We start from the raw sequence: 15,493 nt of genomic DNA on the forward strand, positions 1-15,493 counted from the left end.
TAACCACCATTCTTGAGCCTCAACTATACCCCCTTCACTGACTGACCTTCACACCATCTGCAGAAAGGGGAAGTTTTGCCTATGAAACTCAAGTTCAGAGACTTGAAGGTCACTCTGCCAGCAAACAGAGATCCAAGCCCACATTCGTCAAACTACACGCCAGCCCCAGCCCCGCCACACCAGCCCTGCAATTTATTTGGTAGATTGTAAAAAAACAGCATAAGTAAAAAGCAAAAGAATAATAATAGGAAAAAGAAGGTCATAAATATGATGCAAAATGCACTCAGTCATAAGAAGGTCACTTCAAATTAGGGAAAAATGGATTATAATAAATGGCTTGAATATTAGGTAAAGTTTAAGCCGATCTGATGCCATGCATAATACAATGATATATAATTACAAATGTAAAAATGAAATAAGACATAAAAAAGCAAGAGAAAAGGCATTATTTATAATCTTGTAATAAAGCCCTTCTTCCTGTGACATAAGACTCTGCAAACTACTGAATTAGTGGTTTTCAAGGTCCCTAGAGGACCCTGAGAACTTTTGGGGGGTTCATAAGATCAAAATTATTTGCTAATGCTAGAAAAAGCATCATTTGTTTTCTCACCACGCTTACGGTTGCCTAGATTGTGACAAAACAATGGTGAGTAGACATGTAGGCAGCTCAACCCAAAAAAGGCTAAGTAAAAATATATAATAACTTAGCTCTGAGTATTTGGTAGTCATATTTGAAATTAGGTCAAATAGGAATGCAAAACAGAAAGTGTAATATAACATGGTCTGTGGTTTAAAGTATATAGTAATTATATATGTGGTACTGCATAACTATACATACACACATTGAGTATCCCTTGTCTGAAGGTAATTTTTTACAATATTTTTAAAATGTACACATGAAACAGTTTTTATTGATGCACTGTAATTATACACAATTATGGCATTCGTTATACATAACAGATTTTGATCAATTTAATTCTGCTTTTCCTTCTCATTCCCTCTCCAGATCTATTTGCTTTACTCTATTGATCTCCCATCTATTATTATTTTAAATTAATAAATTATATGTAAAAATGTGATTCACTGTGGTATATCTCTGTACATGATAGAATTTTGTTCCCCAGTACTCCTTCATGCTCTTCCTTCTCTCTTGATCCCTTCCTCTATTTGGTCTCCCTTCTATTTTTATTGAAACTGTTTTATGGCATAAAACTTTCCACTTTTGGCATTATGCCAATGCTCAAAAAGTTTCAGAGTTTAAAGTACTTCAGATTTCAGATTAAGAATGTTTAAACTGTACCAAATTGCTAGTTTTAAAGTTTACACTTCTGGGCTGGGGATATAGCTCAGCTGGTAGAGTGCTTGCCTCACATGCACAAGGCCCTGGGTTCAACCCTCAGCACCACAATAAATAAATAAATAAAGTTCATATTTCTATGTCATATAAAATTTATATTGAATTTTTAAACTTTTTAAAATTTTTTTTTAGATATAGATGGACACAATACCTTTATTTATTTATTTTTATGTGGTACTGAGGATTGAGCCCAGTTGCCTCACACATGTGAGGCAAGGGTTCTACAGCTGAGCCACAACCCCAGCCCCTATACTGAATTTTTAATAAAAATAATGAGACATTTTTATCTACAAAAGGAACATGAATTTAGCTTTCTTTTCGCAGCAAATTAAAAAATTGAAACATTTCCAGCAAATCACTTCACATTACACAAAACATCAGAAAACTGATTAAAGACAGGTTTTGGCAAGAGAATCAGGAATTTCTGGTTTTGAAGATACTAATAAATAGAATCCGTAACAACATCCTTACAAAAGGCTAAAAGTATCTAGTTAGACTATATCTTATTAATAACTCTGAATCTGAGCTACTGAAAACATACTAAAACTCAATTCTGAAATCTGATTCTACTGGGAGTTAGTAAGGTATAATCTGGATACCTAGGCCTTGGCCTATCGGGGTTTTGACCAATGGGATATTTTAGCTTTTATAAAAAACAGGCTAAACTGTGTCCTTGAACACACCCCGGCTTGAGGCAACTTCTCTCAAAGCTTCTGATATAATATCTGCAAGCTCAAGACTGAACTTCCTTGTAAATGACTAAGCTGCTGTACAGAGTCTATTGAGTACAAGCTTCAGTAGAACATCAATCTTGAAAAAGGTTTAACAACACTTTGTGCAAACAAGAAAACATTCTGGTTAGAATATTTTATCTCCATGCTGGGTAAGCTAAGAAAGACCTTCTGATATTACAAACTGGGTACCTTAGATATTATAAAAGTCAGTTGATGAAGGTGTATCTTTTGTGACACTGTATAATAAACATTTTTTAAAACAGTGACAAAATTGTGGCAACTTTCATTACAGTGCATCAATAAAAACTGTTTCATGTCTAACAAAGTAAACATTATTTTAAGATATCTGAAAAAAGGGAATAAGTGGTGAACATGAAACATTTTTATTGTTTTTAATTATTATTTTATATTTTTTAAGGTGACAGAAATCTATGGTATACATGGCCTCCCCACAAAATGACTAAATCAAGCTAATTAACAAATCCATTATCTCATATGCTTATTTTTTTGTGGTGAGAACATTTAAAAATCTATTCTTTGAGCAACTTGCAAGAATACAGTATATTATTAATACCAAATTATTATTGTTATGACCAAACTGTACAACAGATCTCCTGAGCTTATTTCTTCTGCCTGTCTTCCTAGTCTCCCATCCCCAAAAGCCCTTGGGAACTATCATTCTACTGTTACTGTGAGTTTGACCATTTTAAAGTCCATACGTAAGTGATATTATGCAGTGTTTCTCTTTTTCTACCTGGCTAATCACTTATCGTGATGTCCTCTAGGTTCATTAATTTTTTGTTCTTGTTGTTTTTGGTACTAAGGACTGAACCCAAAGGTGTTTTACCACTGAGCCACATCCCCAGCTCTTATGATCTTCTCTTTTGAGACAAGGTCTCACTAAGTTGCTTAGGCACATACTATTGCTAAGGTAGGGCATGAGCTTATAATCCTCCAACTGCAGGCTGATGCCACCACATCTAGTTTAGGTTCATTTATTGTTGCAAAAGACAGAATTTTCTCTTTAAAGGCTGAAAAGTGTTCTATTGTGTATATATGCCACATTTTCTTTAAGAATTTATCTGTTAATGGACACTTACATTGATTACGTACTTTACTATTGTGAATAATGCTTCCAACCAGCCTTTATTCATTTTGAGCATTTAAAAAAACATACAGTAAATACTCTAGCTGGGATATTAAATGAATCAATATATCCAGAAGAATAACCAACTGGACAAATGGAAAAAGCCTTAGTTGTTGTCTGCTCCAACTTGTCACAAAATTCCTTCTATGACATATAGTATAGTGTCAGGCACCTTGTGCACATTAATAGGGTCTTTGAGCTCTGTGGTTACTCCCAGGTTTTCCTACTTCCTAGATGCCCCTCCTCTGACATCTTGTATTTACAAATTTCCCCTTCATTTCCTCCTACTGGTGCCATACTATGACTTTAATCATTAACTTTGTATTGAGAATGCCACAGTTAGCTCTGATCCTCCTTAACTCCAGACCTACATTTGTAAAGGGATGACAGGCATCTTCACTAGAATAACCACTGGCAGACCAGGTCATCAAACCATATCTTTTCCCCTCCTCTAAGTTTGCTCATACTCCTGACCTGTCCTTTTCTATAATAGGAACTATCTTCTTCCTAGGTACCTTTCAGTTGTCAAGACTGTTAAACCTCCAAGTTACTAAATATCATCATTTCTTTCTACTATTTTCACTCCAAGGATGGCAAATCATAGAACAAAAACATGAACATACTTAATAACACTGAACTATACACTTAAAAATAGTTAAAACAAATTTTATGTTATGTATATTTTACCACACACACACACACACACACACACCCTTCAATGATCCCTTACTATATCTGACAGCTGAAGTACTATTATTCATTTTAGCAGACAGTCTTCCAGAGTAAGCCAAACTACCTTGCCAGGTAAAAATCCCTCTTTTTAGGTGCTAGTACAATATTAGTTCAATGATGTTAAGTAATTATTTATAAGAAGACAAAAAGTATAAGAAAAACTAAAACGAGAACTTTTCAAGGTTCAATAAGCTCTTTATATTGTAAAACTCCAATAAGACTTTGGAACAAATATAGGAACTATAAAATAATTTGTTCAATTAAATCATTCTTTTACATGTTGAGAAGATTCAATGACAACAGTTGTGTACTTACAGTAAAAAAAGAAGTCCCACAAAAGCGAGTACATATTCCTCGTACAAAACCTTCATGTGCTTGTATTGTACGTATACATTTTCGTTTAGTCAGGTTCCAAATTCTAACCTATGATAAAACACACCAGGAAATTTCAGTGAACTATAAATGTAACAACATTCAGGCACAGGAATACTACATTTGAAGAAAGAGAAATTTGCCACTGAAAAGGCTATGAATCATTCTACCAGGCAGCTAGAAACAACTCCTTCAACCTAAACTAATTCAATGCACATGGATGTGTGTGTGTGTGTGCGTGTGTGTGTGTATCAACGAGAAGAAAATTTAATCATCACAAATTTTGTTGATTCTAGTTTAAAGTATTTCAAAGCTTTTTCCTTATCAGAGTAGGAAATTAAAGAGTTGGATCATTAATAATATCCTCTATGAAAAAAACTCACATCTTTATTGTAAAGTTACTTTATTACTGTCAAATTGAGCCTTAAGCTACTGTATTTATAATTTGGGGGGATTAGATAAAACTATCAAACTTACTGTTTCAAACAATTTAATCTTAAAGAATGAAACTGAAAGTAAAACCTACAATAACTAAAAACTAAAGAAAAAATATTTGTAATATAAAATGTTTTAGTTTTAAACATCAAGGTTTAGAGTGTCACTTGCCTCTCCATCACATGCCCCAGAAAGGACAGTAGCCAGGCTCTTTGGATGCTTTGCTAGGCAATTGACTCCATCTCGGTGACCATCCAAGGAAGCAAGGAATGGTTTTGCAAACACACGCTCCAGTTTGGTAGCATTTAAAGCTCTTACATATTCTCGTGGGACTTCAAAAGGATGTAAAGTAGGATCATAGTTTCTTGGAACTGAAATAAGAACAATCCCTCTTAAAAAAATAATCCACATTTAATATTTTCCAAAACTAATCAATGTATTATTCAATGAGCCTTTACTTAGGGACACTGATGCCTAGCACTATGAAGAATACAAAAGTATAACACCTGTTGTCCAGACATCTTTCTAAAACTACCAAAAAAATCATAGAATGAATACATCTCGTAAAATAATTAGGACACGGACACACACACAGATGGACACACACACGGACGGACATACATACACACATACACACACACACACACACACACACACACACACACAAGGTTTTTCCTTCTACATGTCCTGCTGTAATCCTTCTACTGGTTGTGTCCTCTCAGGGAAAGGGCTGACACATTCCTCATTTGTACTCCTTATGCCTAGCATGGTACCTGGCACATAACAAGTATATGAGGAAGTTCTGCTCAACTGAACTCAAAGCTGCTCAGGGAACAGAGAATGCTATTTACCTCTGGTGTTAAACACTACAATGACAGGCACACAATGTGGTTATAATTGTATTATACAGCTACTATTTATTGAGCACTTTCCACATTTGTTTACTTACTTGAAAAACTCTAACAGGTCACTAGGTTCCAGGCACTGCTCCAATACTTCATATTAGCTCATTTAATCTCCATACCATCCTATGAGTTAGATACTGTTACTATTTATAGATAAGGAAACTGAGGCACAGAGAGGTTAAATGACTGCCTATGAAATGATAGAGCAGGTATTCAAACTAATAAAGTCTGACTCCATAAGCCATGTTCTTAATTACTCTGCCAAACATGTTGTCTCAGTTAATAATTCTTAGAAAATAATTCTAAGCTCATACATCTAAAAAAAAAAAAACTCAATGTATAAAGTAAAAATGTATCTTCTTACCCCCATGACTTCACCCTATCATTATTTTTTTTGACTCCCTGTTAATGGTACATTATATCCAATACACAATAAAGCTCAAACTTTGGTCATTCTTGTGAATTCCATATTCTACATTCCCCAATACCAAAACTCAAAGTCCTGACTCATCCTCTCTCTGAAAGGATCGCTCTCATTCACTCTTCTCCCTCCCTCCACTAACCTATCACTCCAAGCTCAAAAATCCTTTTTTTTTTTTTTAACAGTATTGGGAATTGAACCCAGGGCCTCACACATGCTAGGCAAGTGCTTTAACACTGAGCTACATTTCCAGCCCTTTTTGTTTTACCTTATTTTGCAACCAGGTCTCAAAAAATTGCCCAGGCTGGCCTTAAACTTGCAATCTTCCTGCCTTAGTTGCCCAGGTAGCTGCATTTATAGACATGTGCCAGCCTGCCTGCCTAGCTCCATGCTCAAAAACTTTTAAAGGTTCCCTGTAGTAGTCACCTTTACATTGTGTATCCCATTAGTAACAGTTTTTCAGCCAGTGTCTCCCCTTCTACATTCGTATATTAAATGAGAGCATGTAATTAAAGAAGCTTGTCATCAAAACAAAATTGAAAAAAAAAATACTTGGTGGAAAGTCCAACATGGTACAACAGCAGTACCCAATGACCTCCAGTTTCTCCTGGGGATGGAATCAAAACAAATAAAGAGCAGCTACTCCTTGAGGTTAAGCGAGATTTTGGAGAGTAGAACAGAAAGTGAGACAATGACACAAGTAAAAGAGGTAAATGAAAATGACCCAGAAAGCATAGTTAGCAGAGATTTCGACACTAAGCGCAAGTATAGTCTAAACAGAAAGCAAACCTGGATTCTAACTAGCATACTGGCACTGGGGAAGTATTCTCTATTACCCTACATATAATCATGGTGTAGTATCAAGGAGTCATCTTGAGAAGGTCTTATCTGGAGTTTGGGAGTCAAAGATCCCTATACGTTCCTTTCTCTGGGAACTAGCGCAAATGTTAAACGCTAAACCAGCAAGTGCTGGCCTTCCGAGTTGGTCTGGCTATGATGGAAAGCATTTGATATAAAACTACAGAGCTTTATGTAGTGGGAGGATGATTTGTGACACCTAAGTGAACAAAGATGACTTTCCACTTAGAACTGTCAACTTGGGAAACCGGCTATGGGAACTCCAGCGGGGGGCAGGGACACACAAGAATTGCGTGTCGAATATATGTGAGAACTAATTTTCAGAACACCAGTGCCAGTGGAGGTAGAGTATGTGCAGAATCTGTTGACACCCACCCACTTAAGTGCAGTTGAGATCCCACAGCATTTCTTGACCCTTGAAGCAGCCATCAAAGAAAGGACCAGAGACCCAAGAGTGCTACAATGACTGGTGTCAGTTCTGCCCTAGGAATATGCAGTGATAATAAAACCAGAGTAAAATGCTACTGGCAGAAAGTTTGTGATGAAATATTTAAAAATAAAATAAAATAAAAAGAAATGAGAGAAAGAGATAAAAGAAGAAGAAAGGAAGAAAGGCAAAGAAAATGTGTGTATATGTATACATGTATACCTGGTACTGAGAATCGAACCCAGAAGCACTGATTTTAGCCTGTACTGATGAGAAGGGAACCAAGCACTGTTACAACTGGCTCAGCTTTGGTTTCCAGGTGAACATCACACACACACAAAAAAGGGTAAATACATAGTGTACACAGTCAAAGAGGGTACCAAAAGAAGATTCCTTTGGTAACGCATAGGAATGAAAACATCCTCTTTTTCTTACACAATTGACATTATTGGCAGAAAGGAAATGTTTCCTCTTTATTAAGACATTTTTTGGTTATTCCAGTTTGGTTTGAAAATGTAAAAGAGGTGCGGTGGCACATGCGTATAATTCCAGCTACTTGGGGAGACTGAAGTGGCAAGATCTCAAGTTTGAGGCCAGCCTCAGGAATTTAGGGAGACACGTCTCAAAAAAAAAAAGTCAAAAGGGCTGAGGATATAGCTCAGGGGTACAGTACTACTAGGTTCAATACCAAGTACCAAAAAAATAATAAACAAATGAATATATACATATTTTCTTTTGCCTTTTTGCCCTTTTCTTTTTTCTCTCTCTCTCATTTCTTCTCCCTTTTAATATTTGTTTTCTTTTCTTCATGTCTCTCCATTTGGTTTCAAAAAATCTTTAATTGAATCTTTTTTCTTTTTTCCTCTTCTAACTTCTCCCTTTCTAAATTAAAAAAAAAAAAATTTAAAAACTTTAATTGGACCTTTCTTCTCTTTTTCTCACTTCCCAAACTTTCACTTTTTTCTATTTCCTCTCTATTATTTTTTAGTATCTGTTACTTCTTACCCTTATGAATTAATAACTTGTTAGTTCATTGTATTTCTGTTCTTCTCTTTCCTACTATTGGTAAAGTGGTGAGAATTACTTTTAATTTACTATTACTGTATTTGCATACCTAGTTTTTTTTTAATATGGTAGTGTTATGCCCTTTATTCTGCGTAATTCTGGGAATCAAGTCCAGTGCCTTGAGCATGTGGAGCAGACGTTTTACTACTAAGTTATATTTCCAGCCTCTTGTGAGAATCTGCACCTCAATTTATCTGCAACTTAATCTTACTTGAATTCTGGCAATTATTTCAACTTAAATAATAAAGGAGATAAAACCCTCCAGTTGATGACCTCACCCCAATCAGGAATGGCCAGGGAAGACCTGAAGTCCTGTTCCTGGTCATTCATCCCCCAGCAACAACAGAGAAATAACACAACTGCTGTACATCACATCTATAAATAACCAAAGCCTAGATAGATTCTATATCCTTTTTGACTGCATATCTATAACAAATATGGAGGAGTAACCACACAGGGTGCACCCCATATACACAGCTGTCAACAACACATCTGTTTAAACCTCTAGAGGGTCCACATTCTCAGGAGAACTACAGAACAAGCAGGTCACATAAGCTCTAACATTGCAAGCATGGAGTCAAAACCCACCAATCACAGCCAAAGAAGCCACAGGGAATCAGATTCAACACTACATACAAATCAGTTTCCCTAAACACATCATTCATTAAAAGTGTTCACTAACAAGGTAAAAAAAAGTACAAAAAAGTTCCATCTTAATGGATGCATAAATTCCATCATAGAAATACAAGAAATGTGAAAAATCAAGGCAACATAAGCCCTCCTAAAGTACCCTTTAGAAAATGACTCCAGGGACTGGAGTTGTGGCTCAGTGGCAGAGCACTTGCCTAGCATGTGTGAGGCACTAGGTTCAATTTTCAGCACCACATACAAATAAATGAATAGAATAAAGGCCCATCAATATCTAAAAGAATATTTTAAAAAGTATCTTAAAAAAAAGTAAAGAAAAAGAAAATGACTCCAAAGATACTGAAGTGAATGAAATGTCAGACAAAGAATCTACAAGACTGATAATTTAAATGATGAATGAATTCAAAGAAGATACATATAATAGTTGAATGAATTAAGGAAAACAATGCAAGATATGAAAGAGCAATTCAATAAAAAGATAGCAAATGGTAAAAAGACCCGGAAATCTTGGAAATGCAAAAATCAGTAAGTCCAAAGAGGGAGAGGGGAAGAAAGGGGGGGGGGGGAACAACCATCAGTTGAAAGCTCCATCAACAGATCAAAAGAAGAAAGAAAACTGGGTTTGAAGACAAGGTGGATGATTATCACATCCAAACAGTAATTAAAAAAAAAAAAGAAATTATGGTTAGAACATATAAGTTCCCCAGGACATTAAAAGACCAAATTTAAGACTCACAGGTTTAGAGGAAGGAGTAGAGCTATGGGTTAATTTCACAGAAACTCCAATCAGTGAAACAACAGAAAATTTTCCTAATCTTGGAGCTAACATGGACACCCAGGTATTAGAAACATTTAGAACCCTAAAGAGACATGACCAGAAAAGAACCTCTCCATCACATACAGTAGTTAAACAAAGAGTATAGAACAAATATATTAAAAGCTGCAAAAGAGAAATGCCAAATCACTTATGTCAGGCATAGTTATTTTTCAAAATAACAAAGAAATACTTTCCAGGATAAGCATGAACTACAAGAATTCATGACCATTAAACCAGCATTATAAACGATACTCCAAGAATCTTATACTCAGATGAGGAAGCAAGGTAAACACAACCATAAGAGCACAGAAAAAAAAGTCACATTGAAAAGTTGATAAACACATGAGTAGCATCAACCTCTTAAGATGAATAAGGAAGAACACAAATATTCACAACAAACAAAAGTAAAATAATGTGACAGGAACCAATACATGTCTTTCAATGATAACCCTGAGTGTAAATTATTTATATTTTCCAATTAAGACACAGAGTAGGTGATTGGACTAAAAAACAAGACCTGTTTGCTGACTACAAGAAACTCACTTTACTGGCAAAGACATGCTCAGACTGAAAGTGAAAGGATAGAGAAAGATATAACAAATGGAATCTAAAAACAAGCAGAAATAGCAATACTGATATCCAGCAAAATAGACTTCAAGCCAAAATTGATCAGAAGAGACAAAGACGATTACTACATATTGATAAAGGTACAATTCATGAAAAGAAGATTTAAAAAAATTGCAAATACATATGCACTGAATATTGGAGCATCAACTAGTGTTCATATAACATGAACACTACAGGGCATGAAAAGAGAAAGAGGCCTCAAGACAATAATAGTGGGTGACCTCAATGTCTCCCTCTCACCAATATACAGGTCATCCAGGCCAAAAAAAAAAAAAAAAAACAGCAAAGAAATATCAGAGTTAAATTACATTATAGATCAGATGGACTCAACAAACATCACAGAATATCCCAATAGTGGCAGCATATATATAAAACTTTCTCCAAATTAAGATCCCACTTTAATTCACACAGCAAATCTTAACACACACACACACAAATTGTACCTTATCAGACCATAATGGAATAACGAAGAAATTGAGCAAGAGGAACTTCAGAAATTATGCAAACACATGGAGACTGGACAATACACTTTTGAATAAGCAGGGTATCACTGAAAAAATCAGGGGTAGGTGGGTAGATTAAAAAATGCCTAGAATCGAATAAAAATGGAAAGATAACTTACCAGATTTTGAGAGACACATCAAAAGCAATTACAAGAGGAAAGTTCATAGCTGTGAGTGCCTACATTGGAAAAACATATCTCCAATTAATAATTTAATGGTGTATCTCACAGTCTTAGGGAAAAAAAGAACCAAACTAAAAATTGGTTGGAAGAAAGAAATAATAAACATTAGTGCAGAAATAAATGAAATTGAAACTAAAAAAAGAATACAAAGAATCAATGAAATGAAGAGTTGGTTGTTTGAAAAGGTAAAATAATAGAAAAACCCTTAGCCAAACTAATCGAGAAACACAGATGGCCCAAATAAATGAAAGTAGAGATGAAAAAGGGGATAATACAACACATACTACTGAAATATAGAGGATTATAAGGGAATATTTTTAAAATTATATGCCACTGCCAATAAACTTGGAAATCTAGAAGAAATGGATACATTTCTGGATTCATATGACTGCTATAACTGAATTAAGAGAATATAAAATTCTAAATAGATCAAAAACTAACAGTGAGATTGAAGCAGTAATAAAAAGCCTCCCAACAAAGAAACCCCCAGAACTGGATGAATTCACTGCTGAATTCAATCTTTCAAAGAACTAATCAGTGTTCCTCAAACTATTCCATAAAAGAGAAAAGAAAGGAACTCTTCCAAACCAAAGAGAAAACTATAAAATCATTTGAAAATAAGTACAAAAATCCTCAATAAAATACTCACAAATTAAATTTAACATCACACCAAAAAGATCATACATCATTATCAAGGTATTTTCCAGGGATGAATGTAATACATCATATAAACAGAATTAAGGATAAGAATCATTATGATCATTTCAACAAATGCAGGAGTACCATCAATAAAATTCAACATTCATGACAAAAACTCTGAATAAACTAGGTATAAAAGGATCACATCTCAACCTAATGAAGGACATATGAGATGAAGCCATAACCAACATCATACTGAATAAGGAAAAAACTATCAGCCTTTCCTCGAAAATTAAAAACAAGTCAATGGTATCCATTCTCATCACTTTTACTCATTACGGTATTAGAAACTTTAGCTAGAGCAATCAGGCAAAAGAAAAGGGATGAATAGAAGAGTTGTATTATCCTTATTTGTAGATGATATGATTCTATACCTAGAAAATCCTTAAGAGTCTACCAAACAGACTGGTGACAAATTAAAACTGATAAAGTTATTGAACTAACAGAACACAAAAACAACATATAAAAAAATCAGTGACTACTGTATACATTTACAACTTCACAACTTGATGACTTTTGTATTTTATTTTTCAAAATAAAAGCTGTGTATGTGAAGAAAAAAAAAAACTCAATGACTTTCCTATATGCCTATAATGAACTTGCAGATAAAGGAAGCAGGAAAAAATATTCTATTCACAAGTCTCAAAAACAAACAAACAAACAAAACCCTAGTAATATATCTGACGAAGGAGGTAAAAGATCTCTATAATGAAAAATATAAAACTGTTAAGAAATTGAAGACTACACTAAAAGATGGAAAGAACGCCTTGTCATCATTTGGGAGTATACTGTTAAAATGGCCACACTACCCAAAGTAATCTAGGATCCTCATCAAAATACTGATGACATTCTTCACAGAACTAGAAATTTTGTCCTAAGATTCATATGGAAGTACAAAAGACCCAAAATAGCAAAAGAAATCCTGAGTAAAAAGAATAATAGGGAGGCATCAAAATACCTGATTTCAAAATATGCTATACAGTCACTATGGCAGAAACAGCAAGGTACTGGCATAAAAACAGATATGTAAATCAATGAAATAGAACAGAGGACCCAGGAATAAACCTACATATCTAAAGCCACCTGATTCTTGACAAAAGTGCCAAAAATAGACTTTGGAGAAGATAGCCTCTTTGACAAATGGTATGGGAAAACTGGGCATACACTTGTTAAAAAAAGATTGAAATTAGATCCCTTCTACCCTATATAAAAATCAACTCAAAAAGACCTTAATGTAAGACCCCAAACTACTACAGGAAAACATAGGACAAATACTTCAAGATTCAGTGAAGTTCTAAATAGGACTCCAGTTGTTCAGGAATTAATGGCAAGAACTGACAAATGGGATTACGTCAAATTAAAAAGCTTCTTCACTGCAAAGGATGCAAAGGAAACGATCAACAAAGTGAAAAGACGGCCTACAGAATGTGAGAAAATCTTGCCAGCTATTCAGACATAGGCTTGATATCTGAAATATATGAAGAATTCAAAAAAGTTCCAAAGAACGGATAATCCAATCAACAAATAAGCATGTGAACTGAACAGATACTTCTCAAAAGAAAAACTAAATGGCCAATAAATACATGGAAAATGTCTTTAGCTAAAGGCGAATGCAAATCAAAACTACCCTGGGATTCTTTCTTAACCCCAGTCAAAATGGCTATAATCAAGAAAATAAAAATAACAAATGCTAGTGAGAATGCAAGGGGAAAAGGAACACTTATACACTATTGGTAGAAAAGTAAATTAATGCAGGCACTATGAAACACCATAGGAAAGTGCCTCAAAAAACTAAAAATAGAACATATACATTCCAGCTATACCATTTCTCCGCATATACCCAAAGGAATTAAAGTCAGCATATAAAAAAGATACCTGCACACCCATGTTCAATGGAGCATTTTCACAATAATCAAGTCATGGAATCATCTTAAAAGACCATCAACAGATAAATGGATAAAGAAAATGTGATATATATACACAAGAGAGTACCAGGAATATTTATTTGGTGTACTATGCAGCCATAAAGAATGAAATCATGTCATTTGCAGGAAAATGGTGGGAACTAGAGAGCATCACGTTAAGTAAAATAAGCCAAACTTACAAAGACAAGTATCACATGCTTTCTCTCATGTGGAATCTAAAAAACAAACAAACAAATTAAAAAAAAAAAAACACAAAATCACATGAAAGAAGAAGGGGAATTTTCAGGGAAGGGGATGAAGGTTAGTAGGGAGTTGAATACAATCAAATCATGTTACATGCATGGAGGGAAACCTAACAATGAAATCCACTAATTCACACAATCAATATGCACTAATAATTAAATTTAAAAATAAACTTCAATTAAACACTGTGATTAAAAGGTTCTAGTCTAATCTCAATTTGTTTCAGCATTTGGTTTTAAGGGCTACATAGTTGAAAAGAACTCAGACACTTCTGCACAATACTATATTAATGACATTGAAAACATCCTGGAACCAATTCCTTGTGTGGCACATTCCCATGGTAATACCTGTGACTTCAGTCACTGAGAATGTCTCAAAGAGGAGAACTGGTTCAGTTAATACAGCATTGTGGAAAGTGAGGGACTGCCTGTACTTCACAAAGGTAAGGAGATCCAAACAGAAGTCTACAGTTGGCTACATTCATTTAGTATATTTAATTTTCAGTTCTATCCATAAGTTTTGCAAAGTCTATTTCTGAAGCATGTTTTAAAAAGTTCTACCTAGCCAGGCGTAGTGGCACACATCTGTAATCCAAGTTGCTTGGGAATCTGAGGCAGGAGGATCTCAAGTTCAAAGCCAGCCTTAGCAACGGTGAGGTGCTTAGCAGCTCAGTAAGACCCTGTCTCTAAATAAAATACAAAATAGGGTTGGGGATGTGGCTCAGTGCCCCTGAGTTTAATTCCCATACCCCCCAAAAAGTTCTACCTCCTCTGATGTCAACAGCTGTTGTTCCTACAAAACTGCTATTTCAACAGTTTCAAAAACAACAACAAAAAGATCATTGTTTCCAAAATTTTTCAAAGGCAAAATGAATATTTATAGATAACACTTTCATCATTTTCAGTATAAAAATTTTTAAATGGTGGATATATTTCCAAGCATACATCATCAAAATAATATCTACATATTACAAGTCTTTTTTGAAGTCATTTTGCCATTCATCATTAAAAATGGTTAAAAATTTGAATACAATTGAACACTGTGATAGATTAAAAGGTTCTAGTCTGGTACAAGACAATATCAGGATTGTTACACTTTTTTTCTAAAAAAGAAAAACTTTAAAAAGCCTCCTACTTCACATTCATAAGCACAGAAGCCTGCCAAATTTAAGAAATGCTTAATTCACTGTATGTTCCATAACTCTTTCAAGAACTTTGCTATAATAAAACCAAGGAACTTCTACATGAAAAGATTTTCATGGTCCTTTCATCACTTAGAAGTTATAATCCCCCAATAGATATAAACTGCAAAATGCTGAAGCTAGAAATATTGCTCTGTCAATCCTTCACTCCTCAGGATATATGAATATGTATGTATTATGTAGTATGTGACTATT

The 15,493-nt window shown here is 34.6% G+C and overlaps 1 protein-coding gene across 1 annotated transcript in view; it reads right to left on the reverse strand.

Annotated features, from left to right (window-relative positions):
* The window catches only part of Dcaf13 (DDB1 and CUL4 associated factor 13), a 37,560-nt gene that overhangs the window by 19,616 nt on the left and 2,451 nt on the right, over positions 1–15,493 (reverse strand). The window contains exons 2-3 of the mRNA XM_026383126.2: positions 4,949–5,148; positions 4,286–4,393 (exon numbers count right to left, since the gene is read on the reverse strand). Of these exons, the coding sequence (XP_026238911.1) occupies positions 4,286–4,393; positions 4,949–5,148 (308 nt within the window). The remainder of the gene's footprint in view (positions 1–4,285; positions 4,394–4,948; positions 5,149–15,493) is intronic.

The sequence above is a fragment of the Urocitellus parryii genome, chromosome 7 (assembly GCF_045843805.1).
Source record: "Urocitellus parryii isolate mUroPar1 chromosome 7, mUroPar1.hap1, whole genome shotgun sequence".
Taxonomy (NCBI): Eukaryota; Metazoa; Chordata; class Mammalia; order Rodentia; family Sciuridae; genus Urocitellus; species Urocitellus parryii.